The following is a 17,488-nucleotide window of genomic DNA, read 5'->3' on the forward strand; positions in this document are numbered from 1 at the left end:
ATAAGTCTAGAAAAGTAGTATGTATTTCTCTTTATGCAAGTGTAAAAAGAGAATGGCTGAGCTCTCAGTTCTATGAGTGGATTAGAGCTACTAACCTTTAAGAATTCACATCACAACCATAACAACATCGTAAATTAATGAACTTTAATGTAGAATTAAATCAGAAAATTAAGGGGTTGATCTTGTGAAGTGTTCAGCTTTTTATAGGAGCAAATCTCACTATATTAAAATTCCTTCCCATCTGCTACTTTCAGATGATGTGTGACCATTTTGGCTATATGTATTTCAATACAAATTTAGGACTATAAAGACATCCAGTGGCTCTGAGACTTAGTTGGGCTATTAAGGAATAAGATATTTGAACAGACTAAAGTCTCTCTCTCTCTCTATATATATATAAACACAGTAATCTAAAAGCTGTAGTAGGTATCAGAGCACTAAGAATCATTTCCTGAGTTGTTCAAAGTTTATTGAGGAAAGATATTAATTTGAATTGTAGTGGCAATTATCAACACTGAATGTGAAGACATATACTTTGTGTTTCAAAGGACCCTCTAGGAGCTCTTTACTAGGTAGATTTCCTCAGCCTTGATCATATTGCATACCTCTGCATAGAATGCAAAATATATTCACCACCTTTCAAAAATGGATCTCAAGTTCCAACCAGGTCATTACCTCTCTTTAGCAGCATCTGTTCCATCCTTCCCTCCCCACCCCATCTCCCTTTTCCTTCTGTCTACCACTCCTTCCATAGCATCTGATGAAGTAGGTTGTTGCCTATGAAAGTTAATACCACTCTGAATAAATTAGCCTCTAATCTGCTACCCTGCTCTGCTTTTTGTCCGACTTCAGACTAACACAGCTAACCAACTCTGTGTTAAGAGTTTATTGAGCAAGTACAAATTAAATATGCAGTAACTACTACACATTAGTGTGTATGTAGGTGCAGACCCTTGACCAAACAGGACATTGATCCTGGTGTCTGAATGGCAGAGCAACTACTGATCCTGCATGAAATATAGTCAGTGGGCCACTGACCTATAAGTAACTACTGCATTTTAACCATGAAACCCATGAAGCATCTTGAGAATTTGAATATTTTAATGTATTTGAGTATATTTTCTCATAAGTTTTAAACTTGGCAACACAGATCAGACTAACTGCAAGTTGTCCTTATGTCATGAAAAGGTATTGTTGTAGTTGCTAACTACATTTCATTTAGAAATTCAGCATGTAACAAAGAAATAAGGCCAGATAAGCCAATTAACACCACAGGAAGGAGTTCAGTACTTTCTTTAACACTGTCCTTGATCAAAGGGATGTATTTAGCTGCATTAAACTGAAGCCAGGCACAAGGCAGGTTAGATTTGTACCTTATAGTCTAACTAAATCAGAAATATTAGCCTCCCTAGTAGGTATCACCAAATAATTAGTACATCTCAGTCAGTTTAACATTGTTATTTTAAATAGAACACAGATCTTACCATAACACAGTGTGCAGAGATGAAATGGTTGTAAAAATAGTGTATCGTTCCTTTCTGGATCTATATTTATTACCTGAAACATTCCAGTGTCATCCATCTAGACAGAACAAGAGAAGGCGGTAGTAAAGCAGGCAAGTGCATCTGTCTTGCACCATTTATGAAAGATATAGAACTGTATTCACTTTAGGCATTCTTAGAGAAGCATATTCACTCTTAAAACAACAACCAGAAGTTCAATCACAAATTTGCACAAAACCAGAAATAATATATATGGTCTCTGCAATGACGAGCCTCTGTAACCCTGCAATTTTTCTTCTATTAGAAAAAAGCTACCAAATTCTTCCTAACCACAACTTTAGTGATGAATTTACAGTCCAGCTGTGCTGGGCTTTGGCTTGGCATCTTAACAGTAATTTTTTTTCATTCCTTAGTAGCTGGAGCGTTTCAAATCCTAGAACCAGCCAGCTCCTGTTACTTAGAACATTTCTTCCAAAATTGAGTTCATGTCAGGTTTCTGCTGAATTAAGTCCGATACGTGTCCAAGAATCCGTCTCTGAGTGCTCTTCTCTTCCAAACAGAAAGAACATGTCTGTCTCAAACACAGTGAAAAATAACTACTTCAAAAGTACAAGATGCTCCTTACAAAGTAGCTGGGCCTTAGTTTTAAATGGATCTTTCCATCTTAGTGGGAGTTCTGCTGCAGAAGAGCTACACGATTGTGCTCTGCTTGCTGAAGCAAAGGTCCCTGCCACAGATAACATATATTACATCATTAAGTGGTTATTAGGGCAATAAATTTAGGCTGGCCTAATATCCATTAGTATAGTATTCACTTCGGATTCAGATTTGGCCAATTTGGGGCACAGTGATTTGATTTGGGGCACAGTGGGGGATGGGGGGACTACTGCCACTGCTGGCCCGCTGAGCGGCCCTTGCAAAGCCAGCAGACCAAGGCACTTAAGGGAGCCCACCCCTGCCCCAGCCCTGGCACAATCTGTGGGCAAGGCAAGAGCCCCTAAGGGCACACTTGCCTGCCTGTACACTAATGCCAGGACCCTGGGCAACAAGCAGGAGGAGCTCGTCCTCCTGCTCAGTGCAAAGAATTATGACGTCATTGGGATAACGGAGACCTGGTGGGACTCCACCCATGACTGGACCACGGGTATAGAGGGCTATACCCTGTACAGGAGGGATCGTGTTGACAAAAGGGGCGGGGGTGTAGCTCTCTATGTGAAGGAAAGCTACATGTCCCTGCAAGCTGATGTTGGTGACCGGCATGGACAGCTAGAGACCCTCTGGGTAAAAATTCATGGGAAAAACGGCACAGGGGACACAATGGTGGGAGTCTACTACAGACCTGCCACTCAAAGTCCTGAGCTTGACCAGGAGTTCGCCCGGGAACTGACTGAGGCAGCTTGCTCCAGGACCTTGGTTGTCATGGGTGACTTCAATTACCTGGACATCTCCTGGGAAGATCACTCAGCAAAATCTGAGCGGTTGCAAAGCTTTCTCTCGTGCGTGGATGACCTCTACCTGACTCAAGAAGTCTATGGGCCAACGAGGGGCAAAGCACTGCTCGACCTGGTACTGGCTATGGGGGACGACCTAATCGGCGACCTAGTGATCGATGGGAAGCTGGGTGACAGCGACCACGAGTTGATCAACTTCACCATCCGCCGTAAAGCTGGCAAGTCAGTCAGCAGCACAGAAGTCCTTGACTTCAGAAAAGCCGACTTTGACAAGCTCAAGAGGCTTGTCGGTCAGGCCCTCAGGGACCGTGACCCCAGGGAGATGGGAGTTCAAGAAGAGTGGTTGCTTCTCAAGGAAGCGATCCTCAATGCACAAGCTAAATCTATTCCAACACGGAGGAAAGGCAGCAAGAAGGCACAGCAGCCCTCCTGGTTCTCTAGGGACCTAGCGGACCTCCTGCAGCTAAAGAGGAAAGCCTACAAAGGATGGAGGACGGGATTCACCTCCAAGGAGGATTATTCTGCACTGGTCCGGTCCTGCAGGGAGCAAACCAGGAAAGCCAAGGCTGCAACTGAACTCCAACTAACTTCAAGCATCAAGGACAACAAAAAGTCCTTTTTCAGATATGTGGGGAGCCGGAGGAAAAGCAAGGGCAACGTTGGACCCCTGCTAAACCAGATGGGGCAACTGACAACTGACGCCCAGGAAAAAGCCAACCTATTAAATAGGTACTTTGCGTCAGTCTTTCATCAGTCCCATGGGACGCCCATGCCTGCTGTGGGACAGGGAGATCTGGGTGATGGGGATCCCCTACCCTCCATAAATGCTGACCTCGTGAAGGAACACCTTGAGAAGCTGGATACCTTCAAGTCAGCCGGCCCTAACAATCTGCACCCCAGGGTACTCAAGGAGCTGGTGAGCGTCATAGCCCAGCCCCTGGCACGGATCTTTGAAAACTCCTGGCGCTCTGGTGTAGTGCCCGAAGACTGGAAGAAGGCCAATGTGGTGCCGATCTTCAAGAAAGGGAGGAGAGTGGATTCGGCTAACTACAGGCCCATTAGCCTGACTTCTATCCTGGGGAAGATCTTAGAAAAGTTTATTAAAGAGGTCATCCTTAATGGACTGGCGGACGCCAACATCCTAAGGGATAGCCAGCATGGGTTTGTTGCGGGTAGGTCTTGTTTGACCAATCTCATTTCCTTCTATGACCAGGTGACCTATCACCTGGATGAGGGAGAAGAGATTGATGTCATATATCTTGACTTCAAAAAAGTTTTTGATCTGGTATCCCACGATCACCTCTTGGCCAAACTGGCCACTTGTGGCCTTGGCTCCACCACGATCCACTGGCTGGGAAATTGGCTTCGTGGTCGGACCCAGAGGGTTGTAATCGATGGCAGTCACTCATCGTGGTGCCCTGTAACCAGTGGGGTCCCTCAAGGCTCTGTCCTGGGACCCATCCTGTTCAACATCTTCATTAATGATGTGGACATTGGAGTCAGGAGTGGACTGGCCAAGTTCGCCGATGACACCAAACTTTGGGGCAAAGCATCCATGCCAGAAGATAGGCGAGTGATCCAGGCTGACCTGGACAAGCTCAGCAAATGGGCGGATGAGAACCTGATGGTGTTTAACACCAAAAAATGCAAGGTTCTCCACCTTGGGAGGAAAAACCTTCAGCATCCTTATAGGCTCGGCAGTGCTACGTTGGATAGCACTACAGAAGAAAGAGACTTGGGGGTCATCATTGACCACAAGATGAACATGAGCCTCCAATGCAATGCTGCGGCTAGTAAGGTGACCAAAACGCTGGCTTGCATCCATAGATGCTTCTCGAGCAAATCCCGGGACGTCATTCTCCCTTTGTACTCGGCCTTGGTGAGGCCGCAGCTGGAGTACTGCGTCCAGTTTTGGGCTCCACAATTCAAAAAGGATGTGGAGAAGCTTGAGAGAGTCCAGAGGAGAGCCACGCACATGATCAGAGGTCAGGAAACAGCTCTTACGATGACAGGCTGAGAGCCATGGGACTCTTTAGCCTGGAAAAGCGTAGGCTCAGGGGTGATCTGATGGCCACCTATAAGTTTATCAGGGGTGACCACCAGGATCTGGGGGAATGTTTGTTCACCAGAGCGCCCCAAGGGATGACGAGGTTGAACGGTCACAAACTCCTGCAAGACCGTTTCAGGCTGGACATAAGGAAGAATTTCTTTACTGTCCGAGCCGCCAAGGTCTGGAACAGTCTGCCAGCAGAGGTGGTTCAAGCACCTACATTGAACACCTTCAAGAGTAAATTGGATGCTTATCTTGCCGGGATCCTATGACCCCAGCTGACTTCCTGCCCTTTGGGCAGGGGACTGGACTCAATGATCTCCCGAGGTCCCTTCCAGCCCTAATGTCTATGAAATCTATGATTTGGTGATTTGAATCACTGTTTCAAACCGATTCAGTCGAATCTGATTTGGAGATTTGGCTGCTGCTGAATTTCTGAATCTCCCAATCAGCCAGGCCCATCCCCCACAACCCGGCAATGGCTGCCCCACTTGCCCCAGCTCCCTGCTCTTTGGGAAAAAAGCCCCAGCTCACCAGGTGCTGCTGGGCAGGGGGGGGTGATCCCTGCTGCCCCCCGCTGCCTCCCACTGCATGGGGAACTCTTCACAAGCCCCCTGATCCCCCCTAACTCCCCCAGCCCCACCCCCATGGGTGTCCCACCTAGGCCAGCTCTGGCTCTTTGAGGAAAAAAAAAACAGAGAAAAGCCCCACACTCACCACTCCTGCTGGTGCAGGACAACCCCACCGCCCTGAGCCATGTGGGGGCTCTGCATGAGCCTCCTGAAGCCCTGAGGCTGCTGCAGGAGTGGTTAGGCCTGGGGCTTTTCTCCATTTTTTTTTCCTTAAATGGCCAGAGCTGGCCTGGGTGTGGCCCCCCTGGGGGGAGGCTGTGGAAGTGAGGGGGCATTAGGGGGCTTGTGCAGAGCCCCCCCATGCAGTGTGAGGCTGTGGGGAGGGGCAGCAGAGATTGTCCCCCCTGCCCGCCAGCACCCAGTAAGCACTGGGGCTTTTCTTTAAAGGGCTGGGAGCTGGGGCAGATGGGGCAGCTGTGGCGGGGCTGGGGGAGCCAGAGGGCTGGCAGGGGTCCCTCCATGGTCCCTTCCCCCCCCCCGTACTTACCAGCACAGTGTCCAGCTGCAGCCACTGGGGACTGCCCGAATCATCAAAGCTCTCTGAATCTTTTCCAAAGATTCGGAGAACTTTGAATCAATTCAGACCTTGAAATTGGTCCCTGGATTCGATTCGGATTCGGCAATTCGGCCACTGAATTGGGCCAAATCTCCAAATTGGATCACCACCTGAAGCTTTGCACAGCCCTAATATCCATCCAGTTATAAAATGAGACAACCAGCTACAAAACGAATGCTTGAAAATGTGTAAGAATTTAATAGCTCGTTTCTATCCAGCTTTAATTTGAACATGTAGCAGTGTCCTAAGAATCTGCAATGCAAGGTACCTCATAATCACTTTTGGTAAATCAAGTCTCACAGCCAACAGAATCATCACAAATATTTAAACTCTTAATATATTCCATGCGGGCATATTTTTTTGTTACAATTGTCTATGAATTAGTGCAACTTACTTATCAAGTCTGGAAGAACTCTAGTAATAAAGTTGAACTTTGTGTAAAGCTTTGCCTGCCAGCACTTTAATTCTCTTTGGATGGTTTGATGACTGACAAAGAAGTTCACATTGTAACTGAGTTTCCATAACTTTGTTACTACTCATCTTATTTGGGGACAGAATGAACAGTATAAAACTAATTCAGTACAAATAGAAAAAAGCCAATGCCTTTGTTATTTTTGCAGAAAAATTCTCTAAACCTGATATAATTTCTTTCTTAGTTTAATTTTGTAACCTTTGTGCTGGACATTCTGTGAATGTTAAATATGACAAGCAATATAGAGGGCACCCAGCTTATCCCTGAATATAACTTCATGTTGTGTCAGTCACATCTGGGATGAATTTGTCTCCAAAAATTTACATATGATATTCTGAATCTGGGATTTTTTCAAATGTTGGACAACCCAACAATACAGTTTATATTTGTTGCCAGAGTAGAAAAGCAAAGTGAGGTAAATAATTACTTCATGAGGAAAGATAAAGGATGATGAGGTAAAGGACATATGAAAGCAACACAGTTGGTCCAATAAAAGATATCACCCTAAGAAAGCCTTACTGCCTCTTGTATATGAAAGTTTGCACTGTGCATCTTAAACAGATTTCAATCCATGGGGTGAGTCTCAAAAAGAAGAGGGTTATACTGAAAATTCCCCAAAGGCTTTCTGCATCTATTTAAGGATTTTACATTTTAGCCAACACTGATGTAGAGGCATGTTAAGATTGAATTATTTAAGACATCTGCGAATTCCAGATTTTTTGTGCCAAATTGTGCCTTGAACTCTTTCAACTTTTCTAAAGCCAAGATCTCCAGTGTTTTGCCCGTTTGTGCAGGTTTTTTAACACTGCTGTATTAAACTGTTTTCCCTTAAAAGTATCTTTATAGCATTGTGGTTTTGGATCCCAGCTCCTCTTCTTACATGATTTCTTTGGAAATCTATGGCAGACGCAAACATGTTTTACTGAAAAATCACTTTAGCTGCAATATTACTCTAGAGACTATACAAGCTGTAAAATTCCCACTGGCTTTTTTTTCTCTTCCAAATAGAAGTTGAATCTCTTCCTTGTTCTATCATGTCCCAGCAGGACAAATGAGTCTAATGTGCCCTGAGTAATGACAGTCATGTAAGGGAATGAATCTGACATGTTCCTATGACAAAGAACATCTTGCAATATTCTTGTAATATTTAGCCCCCAAAAGTATTATCCTAATACAGCAGTTTGCAACTGTTTTAGACTCAAGGTTACCCCTTGTTAGAATCAAGGAGCCCCTCAGAAAATATGAGCTCTTAGCTTTCACTTTTTTGAATATGCTACATAATAGAGCAATTCTTCCATTGCAAAGAACTCAGAAAGACCACAACAGGTCAAAAGTTTTTAGTACTATCAATTCCTAATTAAAATATCTGGGTTTCTCTTGTGAATTGTGTTTCTCCAATTAACAGTGCTAACATTTGCATAGGACCCTGTGCCACCTTTGAAACCATCTCATGGCACCCTGGTTGAGAATCACTATCCTAATACAATAGTAGGGCTATAAATACCTGGAAATCTCACCAAAGAACAGGAGAGATTGCTGGGCAGGAACCATATCCAAAAGTAGTTTACTAAGCTATGTCAGAGCAAGTATAAGACAGAAAAAAGGAGAAAAAAAGCAAAACTGGTATTTCCTGCCACTATTCAACCATAACTTAGTCTCTCTGGAGAAATATATTTTTTTCCAATTCCTCTTTTTTTCGTTAAACTCTTCTGCTAAAAGATGATTTTGTAAAATGTAGGACTCCATGTTCAGGGATTTCCACACCAAATTTGCCCAGTTTGCCATAGGGTGCTTCTGTGTGGAAGTTTTACCAATGCAACCTCATCCATGACTATCAAACTGGGCTCTTTCCATTTCATGTATTATCATGAGTAGTAATGAAAATTCTTTAAACCAAGGTGTGCCCTCTGTTTCAGCTGTGCAATCCCTTTGTCTTGAGGTATCTATCTCATCAGTGACATGCATAGGTTACTACATAATTACAAATCATGATTTTTCTTTACAGACTATTGAACCTAATTTCTACCATTTCTTGATTCAATGACTGTTACTCAATGAACTATTTCTGGCTAAAAAGAGAGCCCAGGTAGAAAGCTGTACATCTGTCAAACTCTCAGACCTTTATTCTCCACTACCTTGCACCTCGTGTTCTCATTTACTGCCTTTCCCCATTGTGGTAATGCACTCACTTTGCACATGGATGAATGATAGGGCTGTGCGAGGCTTTGGACAGAGCTTTGGATTCAGAGAAGCTTCAGACACTTCTGCATCTGAAGCAGTATGTCCGGATCAAAGTGTTGGCTTCGTTAGGATTTCCAAAGCAGTTTGGAGTTTCCAAAGCACTTCGGAAAAGCTTCAGAGCCACTTTGGAGACCTGGCCATAGGGTATAATGGGGAATCGATTAAATAGCTATAACTTTGTTGTTTTTTGTCTGGTTTGGATGAACTTTGTAAGGATTGTAGCCTCTACTGAGAGCATGAAACTTGCCAAGTTTCAAGAAGATTGATGCAGAGGCTTGGGAGAAACTGCACCCCAAATTCTTGAAAGCAAAACTCATGTCACATGTATGTGTTACATCATGGGGGCAGTGAAAACTGCAGAGGTTGTGGCCCCTGGTGAGGCCGCAAAGCCTACCATGTTTCAAGACAATTGTTGCAGGAGCTCAGGGAGAACTGCACCCAAAAATTCTTGAAAGCAAAACTCATGTCTCTGCTATGTGTTACAACACCGGGGGGGGGGGGGGGGGGGCGGTGAAAACTGCGTGGGTGGTGGCCTCTGGTGAGCCCACATAGCCTGCCAAATTTCAAGAAGATCAGTGCAGGGGTTTGTGGGGAACTGCACCTCAAGCTGCAGATAATCAAAACTCATGACATGGGTGACACTGTGTGTGTTAAGGCGCGGAAGGATGAAAGCTGCAGGGATGGTATCCCCTGCTATGGCCATGACACCTGCCAGCTGTTGAGGAGATGGGTGCAGGGGTTTTGGCTTCTGGGGCCCTGCACCCCTAGCTGCTGACAGGCAAAACTCGTGACGTGGGTGCTTGTGCAACTGTCTGTCTTGGGGCATGGGAGACACTACTGCAGGCCTGGCTGCTAAGCTACTGTGTTACCAGCTACCAATCAATCATGATTCACTCAGGGACCAGCTCAATATACAGTACCTAGCTAATGTAACCAGTTATTTAACATCAATTAACATCTACAAAACCAGAGACTAAGGAGAGGAAAGAATCAATACAATCAACTGCTCCAAGACTGACACAGTCAGTTGCACAAGCACCCATGTCACGAGTTTTATCTGTCAGCAGCCAGGAATGCCCCACATGCCCCCTGCACCAATCTCCTTGACAGCTGGCAGGCTTTGTGGCTGCAGCAGGGGCTACCATCCCTGCAGCTGCCATCCTTGCTGTGCCTTAATGCACACAGTGTCACCCATGTCACGAGTTTTGCTTGTCCGCAGCTTGAGGTGCAGTTCCCCCCAAACAGGCAGGCTTTGTGGCTTCACCAGGAGCTACCATCTCTGCAGTTTTCACCCCCCTGTGTTGTAACATACAGACGTGACATGAGTTTTGCTTTTAAGAATTTGAGGTACAGTTTCCCCCAAACCCCTGCACCGATCTTCTTGAAACTTGGCAAGCTTCATGCTCTCAGAAGAGGCTACCACCCCTGCAAAGTTCATCCAAATCAGACATTAAACAACAAAGTTATAGATATTTCACTGATTCCCCATTATACCCTATGGCCAGATCTCTGAGGCAGTTCTGAAGCTTTGGAACCACTTCGGCCAGACTGAAGCAGAAACCCAGTCTGGAGCTCTGGATCAGATCCCTGGCATCCAAAGTGGCTGGATCCGAAGCTGGATCAGATTGCTGCCAACTCGCACAGGGGTGACCACCAGTATCTGGGGGAATGCTTGATCACCACAGTGCCCCAAGGGATGACGAGGTCGAACAGTTATAAATGACTGCAAGACCGTTTCAGGCTGGAAATAAGGAAGAATTTCTTTACTGTCCGAGCCCCCAAGGTCTGGAACAGCCTGCCATCGGCGGTGGTTCAAGCACCTACATTGAACTCCTTCAAGAGCAAATTGGATGCTTATCTTGCTGGGGTCCTATGACCCCAGCTGACTTCCTGCCCTTTGGGCAGGGGGACTGGACTCAATGATCTTCTGAGGTCCCTTCCAGCCCTAATGTCTATGAAGTCTATGAAGTCTAGTGAATGACCTCACAAACTATAAGGCAGTAGTGATTCAGACTCATGGCCTTGAATGCATTTTGATAAAATACTTAGATTAAGAGGCACATTCTAAAATTCTTATTCACTGTATTCAAAGTCCTTATTCTAGTAGTTTTATTGCAGTGAATTAAATCACTAGCTTTGATATAAATCATTAACATAGGAGTTGCAAGATTTGACCCCAGATATAGTTACAGATAATCAATACAAATGGACCAAATTTGTGCAATAGTATACCTCTGTAGAAGACCATGAGTTATACCAGAGATTAATTTGACCCCATGGGTTTTGAATACTGTAAAATATTATGTTCTTTCAAGGTCTTTTATCAAACATAAAGAATAAAACATTAGTGGCTTTCTTACCTTAAAGGCCTGATTGACATTGGGTACATCATTGAAAGCAATAACTACTGGAATGATATCTAATGCTCTAAACTCCAGAACCGCTGTGTTAATTGAAGATGCATCGGCAGATGGCCCATTGCTGAAAAACACTGCTATTTTTCTTACATTAGGAGCCTGCAGCGTTCTCTTGAAGACATGCCTGGCAATAAATCTCATAGCACTGCCAATATGCCGGACAGTCTTGGATCTCTGATGAGACAGATTTTCTACTTCTTCAATGAGCTGTTTCTTGTTGTAGAACTCTGAGAATCGGATCACGTAGTGTGTATGTGAACCATACTGCATCACGGCAACTCTAGCTCCAATGGGGCAGTTGCTGTCTCTCGTTCTGGTGTCATTCACTATTGATATAACTATGTCTTTCATCCTTTGGAATATCTGAGGGGTGACATCCTCAGATAAGTCTAAGGCAAACACCAATTCTGTTGGATACACTGGACATTCCGGTTTCTCTAAAACATAAAAAAACAGATGGTTTTTGAACCAAAAATTTTAAAAAAGCAGGTGTTTACTATTTATTTTTTACTTCCCATGGAGCTGTGATATAACACGATGATACAAACTCACCATGCAGAAAATGGTACAAAGGTAGATTGTGTTGGGCCATAGTTCAGGATTGAAACATGGCCTTTTCCTTAAGTACAGCCGCAGTCCCTGCGTTCTTTCAAAAGAGAGACTGCTCCTTTTAGAACAGGAGCCAAGGAAAGGGCAGGGAGAATTCAAAACTGTTTTTTCTGCTTTACGTTCTCATGAACTATATTGCCTACAAAACTGGCAAAATTCAGAGATCAGCAGGGAGCTTCTCCCTTCCCGTAACATATCCTGAGAGCATTTCTGGAGCTCTGCCTGTGGAAAATGCTGTTCCCACTGCAGGGACCTAACAGTGTCAAGCACAAGCAAGCTGACTGTTTATATTGTTTCTTACTTAACAGCACCAATACATTTTGGTAATTTCCATTTAAAAAAAACACATTTCAGTATTTCCAATGACTTCAAATGGCAGAGGCATGTGGTAAGGAAGATAGAAGATACTGGACTTCAAGGGAAGGGTTATTTAGCTTATAGTCTGTGTCTGCTGCTTTGCCAGACCTGAAAAAGGGCACTTCATGCCTAAAAGCTTGTTAAACATCTCTCCCATCTATACTGTAGGTCCAATAAAAGATACCACGAAGTATTGTACATTTCCTGGACCATCATGGCTACACCACTTCAACACTCCTATTTGGACTACAGGACTTAAAAGAAAGCCAGTGAAATACGAAGATTACTATAATTTTAACACTTGGCAGGCAGAGGCTGTAAAGCAGATTAAGGTGGTTCTCAGCCAGAGAACATTACAGCACAGGAAGAAATACTCTGAAGATATAAGCATCAGAAGATGATCAGCTAAGTGGGCTGGAATGGGGAGTCAGTAGTAGGATACAAGGTAGTTTACTTGAGAGAAACACAGAATCATTAAGTGGTAGGGCTATAATGGACTTCAAGTTGTCCTCTAATCCAGTGGTCTCCAAACTTTTTTGATTGCGCACCCCAATCAGTAAAAAATTTTTGAGCATGTACCCCCATATATGTATATTTATATTTGCGCACCCCTATCAGTAAAAAAATTTTGAGCATGCACTCCTATTATATTTATATAAATATACATATATTGGAAGTTCTTACATAAGAAGTTCAGTGGATCATCTTGCACACCCCACTTTGGAGACCACTGCTCTAATCCATTGCCAGAACTCACGCAGGATATGCCTCATATGCCTAAGCCATCCCTGACAAATATGCATCTAACCTGCACTTAAAAACAAAGCTTTTCAAACCTTTCTCCCAGCTCATGATTTCTAAACTTTCTACACTGTTGTTGCTGCTGGGGACTTTTCCTATGTTATCAGTATCACTTCCAACGCTGATTCTGATTTGGAATAGAGTGCATCAGTGCCCCGGGGAGATCAGATGATAATGACATAGACCTGAAATATATTGAAAGGGAAAGGGAGGGAGGAAAATGGGATGAAGATCAGAACACAGGGAAAAAACCAAAGAATTGGCAACCCTGGGGAGCAGAATGTAAAAAAGAAGGTGGACAGAGAAGAAATTAAGATATAAACAGATAGAGTGAGAAGGCCAGGGGAGGTGAATAGAGGACAAAGTACGCAGAGAGCAAGCGGACATAGAAATACATAGGTTCAAGGACTGGAGCAGTCTCTTGCATCTTTAAGACACACCAACAAGAAGACATAAAGGAAAGAAAATAATGCAGGGAAAGAGCTATGCTATTAAGATAAAGAAAAAGAAAATGCCTTGAATCTGGCAATTGCAACATTCGAGAGCGTCAGCCAAATGGGGCCTAACAACTCCAGAAACAAATGAAATAAAGGATTGGAAATGCTAGTAATTTGAAGGCAAGTGATTTAGAGACATGCAACGATTTACAACAGTGGCCTGAATTTCAGAGATGCTGATCAGAGGTAGGCTCCACTGAATTTAATAACTGAAGGTGTCCAGCAGCTCTCAAAAATCAGGTCATAAGTAGAAATGAAATAACTTAGGAGACTGAAGCAACAGATGTCCCTTTTAGCAGCTTGGTTATTTTTTAGCTACACCTAGAAAATCAGATAACAAAATAGGCAAAAAGGGGGAAAAATAACTCTTATTTATGCAGTTTTATCTGATGGCTATGTTAAGCTGCTGAACTCTTCTGATATTAGTCAATCTGGATTTAGATGATCGGGACATGCTGAGGTGCTCAAAAGCAAAAGCAAATCAAAGCAGAGTGAATCTTTATTTTTAAATCTCCATCAGTATAACATGCTCAGAGGAAAGCCAAAGAGAAAGAAAAGCAAAACACTGCAGCTGCAGGAAGAAAAGTTTGATAGTTTGAAAAGCAGAGACAAAATGGGCAGGGAGCAAGTAGCATACTTTCTTTATGGAACTATAGTTTTAGTGCTCAGTTAGTCAGAGAAAAGCTGTAATTGATCTACCAAAAAGCAAAACTCCAGAACAAAAAAAATGGTTTTAGCTAGTCAGGCCTCTGCCTAACTACCTTCACTAGAAGCATTAATAAGTTTTACCATTTTGGTTAAAATAAGTGGTACTTACCACTCCAACAAGCTGAACATAAAAAGGGAAAAGAGAAGGAAAGGAAAAGGAAAAATATGTATTAGCAGATTTAAAAAAAAATATATTCCTAAAATACCTTTAAAAATAAAACAATTAGTGATAGACATTGCCCACACGTTATTTCCCAGAAACCCTGTGAATGAAAAAAAAATCTCTCAGTTTACATATATTACATGTACTGAGAGTTCAGGATCTGGCCTTTATTTTGCTCTATATGTACCTACTGTAGATTGGGACAGTTCTTGCTTTTCCACAGCATTTGGGGCAATAATAGATATTACTCAGAAGATCAGCAAAACTCCTGAGTTTGTGCTTTGGCAGTGTCTATAGTTAGAGATACTGGGCTAAAACACTCCAATATGCTCTCTAATATTCTCTGCTCCCAAATATTCCCAACTCATCTGAATTGTCACTGAAAATTAGGACTACTCTTATGAACAAGGATGTATGAGCAGGCCTATGTTCTGTATAAAGCAGTGGTGCTCAACCTTCTAACTCCACAAGCAAGATCATGCAGGTGGAGTCAGTCCACATGCTGTATCTAGCATGGGGTTAGCACACTAGATCTAGACATGGAGTGACCCCATGGATCTGGCCACGTGCACCATGGATCTGACCCTGCATATACTGGATCTGACCCTGCACACTGGAGTGGCCCAACACATGCTAGCCCAGCTCCATGCACCAAAGTGACTTAGCATGCAGGACCACTTTATCACCCCCATGGGTCCAGAATATAGTGGCACCCCAGAGGATCAGTGGTAGTATCATCACAGTGGCTTCCAGAGCCTCAGTAATTAATACTGACACTTGTTCCCCCATCACCAAATTTCCAGACCTGTGGGGAGCCCCGCAGGTCAGATGACATGGCCCTGTGGGCTGGATTTGGCCCACAGGCCAGAGGTTGAGTACCACTGTTATAAAGGATTGATTTATGCCACTCAGTTGCAGGCTGGGTAATTGTGACACATGCATTCCTTTGAAGGACACATGAGCCATCTTCGTTATTCAACAAAGCATTGATTATTCCCAAGTGCCTACTAAGAGCTTATTTATCTTCCCCCAGCATATCATTTTAGCTGTTAACACTACACAGGAAGATGCAGTACTTACGGCTGTGGTTGCGCACATAGTTAATTAGGCCACACTCCTGTGGGTAGAAAAAGGAAAAATAAAAGTGCTCATCTGGCCAAGTGATTTCTAAACTCCTAAAAATAGACTATGCTAGAGATACCTACTGGAAATGAGGGCTCTCCTTTTGGTCCTCTTGGCCCCTATAAAAACAAAGATTACAGATTACTACTTCTCTTCAAATAGTTTTACTCCATAGTTAATGACAATAAGCTGTAAGAATGGCTCATGAGATAAGCCAATTGAACTATTTTATCTGATTGTGTATCATACTGTTGTGACCTTAAGAATTCCAAAATCATTACAGCTGCTACTGTTTCAGTCTGGATATTTTATTTTGGGGAATTTGAGAGAGAAAGAACAAAGAATAAATAAAAATGTACATGGGGAGAAGTACTCAGTGGGCGCATCTACATATGCATATTAATGTGATGCAATAAACTTTGGCACATATTGTGCTGGAATTTATTGCTCTTGGGTGCTGCGTTTACAGATGCATCCAGGACCACACCATGTTCACAGCTGGGGCTACCTGCCAGTCTGGAGCTGCTCCAACCCAGCTCAACATGTTGTGATGGAGCTAGCTGGGGCATGAGGGTGCTCCAGTGTGGGTCTAGCTGGCAAGCAGCCCTCACACTGAGGCACCCTTGTGCCCCAGCCAGTCACATCAGCATCTACTTGTGCAGTGCTGCAGAGTAAAAAAAATACAACTCCACAGCAGGATAGTACTACACTTGCAGTGGAGTTAATTAGCTTCCCATGGCCTAATAGGGCCACACATGTAGACACAGGATATTTACTGCAAAGCGAATTAGTTTACTCTGCAGTAAACATCTCATGTAGATATGCCCAGCATGCTTAAAATTCAGATATAACATCACTTCTCCTAAACATCAATGTATCATAGCAGGAAATTAACTGGGCACTTTATTTGACCAGGATTAAAAAAAGACTTAGTTTTGAGTGGAGTCTAGACACAATTTCAGAGGGAGTGTCTACATATTGCTGTACTGCGATGATGTCACTCTATCGTGCTATGGTGATAATTTAGTATAAATTGTTACTTACCACTATGGTGATGAAGTGATCATGTGGATCTCCATGTGATTGCCTGCTACCTCTCCATAGCAGCACATTCCCTGCTTATAGTGTTTTGCTATGGCGACGTAGCAGGCAAATTTAAGCATGCACCACCCGCATGGAGAGGTACAGGCGGCTACTGTGCTGTGCTTTAGTACTTCCAGAAAAGAAGCACTACAGCACAGCACCGTAGCAACATCGTAGATGTATGGCGATGTGTAGATGCACCCAGAGATGAGTGAAATCTTGGCATAGCTACTTTGATTCTAGCTTTCCAGTTAAGTATTATAGACTAATTTGAAACCCAACATAAGCCATGATTCGAACTTCAAGCTTGATAGAAACTGGATACCCTGAAATTTGAGCCTGGCCGTTGGTGCTGTTGACTGGTGCCTGGCAGAGAGTTACATATATTTCTTACTTAATGCTTTTAAAAAAATGAAAAAGAAAATAAAAAAATACTTGTTTAGCATTTTGGATATTGCACTTTAAGTTCCTGTTTTCAGAGGAGGCACACTTAGGGACATCAATATTGTTTAAATTTGCATATAAAGTTAATCATATTTGTATGTGTAATCAGCTACCCATACTTGGGTGTCTAAATAATAAATTATGCATGGCATGCCCTGATTGGTGTTTTCACGAGCACTAATATGGAGAGACAATTGTATTCATGAACTCTGGGTCCTCCTTTTTTTCTGACAGTCTGACCCTTGCCATGGTAGCTCAGAGTATTACACAATATTTTCATATAAACAAATACGCATTTTCATTCTGCTGGCGAGAATATAGAATTCACACTTCAAAATGACATAATCAAGCAGCTAAGCTCCCATTCCAAATAAATGTTGTTG

General features: G+C 43.3%; 1 protein-coding gene across 1 annotated transcript in view; it reads right to left on the bottom strand.

Annotated features, from left to right (window-relative positions):
* LOC149864632 (collagen alpha-6(VI) chain-like) overlaps positions 1-17,488 on the bottom strand; it is a 72,563-nt gene that overhangs the window by 5,810 nt on the left and 49,265 nt on the right. The window contains exons 29-32 of the mRNA XM_090049795.1: positions 15,662-15,697; positions 15,537-15,573; positions 11,265-11,758; positions 1,485-1,581 (exon numbers count right to left, since the gene is read on the bottom strand). Coding sequence (XP_089905921.1) covers positions 1,485-1,581; positions 11,265-11,758; positions 15,537-15,573; positions 15,662-15,697 — 664 coding nt within the window. The remainder of the gene's footprint in view (positions 1-1,484; positions 1,582-11,264; positions 11,759-15,536; positions 15,574-15,661; positions 15,698-17,488) is intronic.

The sequence above is a fragment of the Crocodylus siamensis genome, chromosome 5 (genome assembly GCF_052110815.1).
Source record: "Crocodylus siamensis isolate JL-2025a chromosome 5, ASM5211081v1, whole genome shotgun sequence".
Lineage (NCBI taxonomy): Eukaryota > Metazoa > Chordata > Crocodylia > Crocodylidae > Crocodylus > Crocodylus siamensis.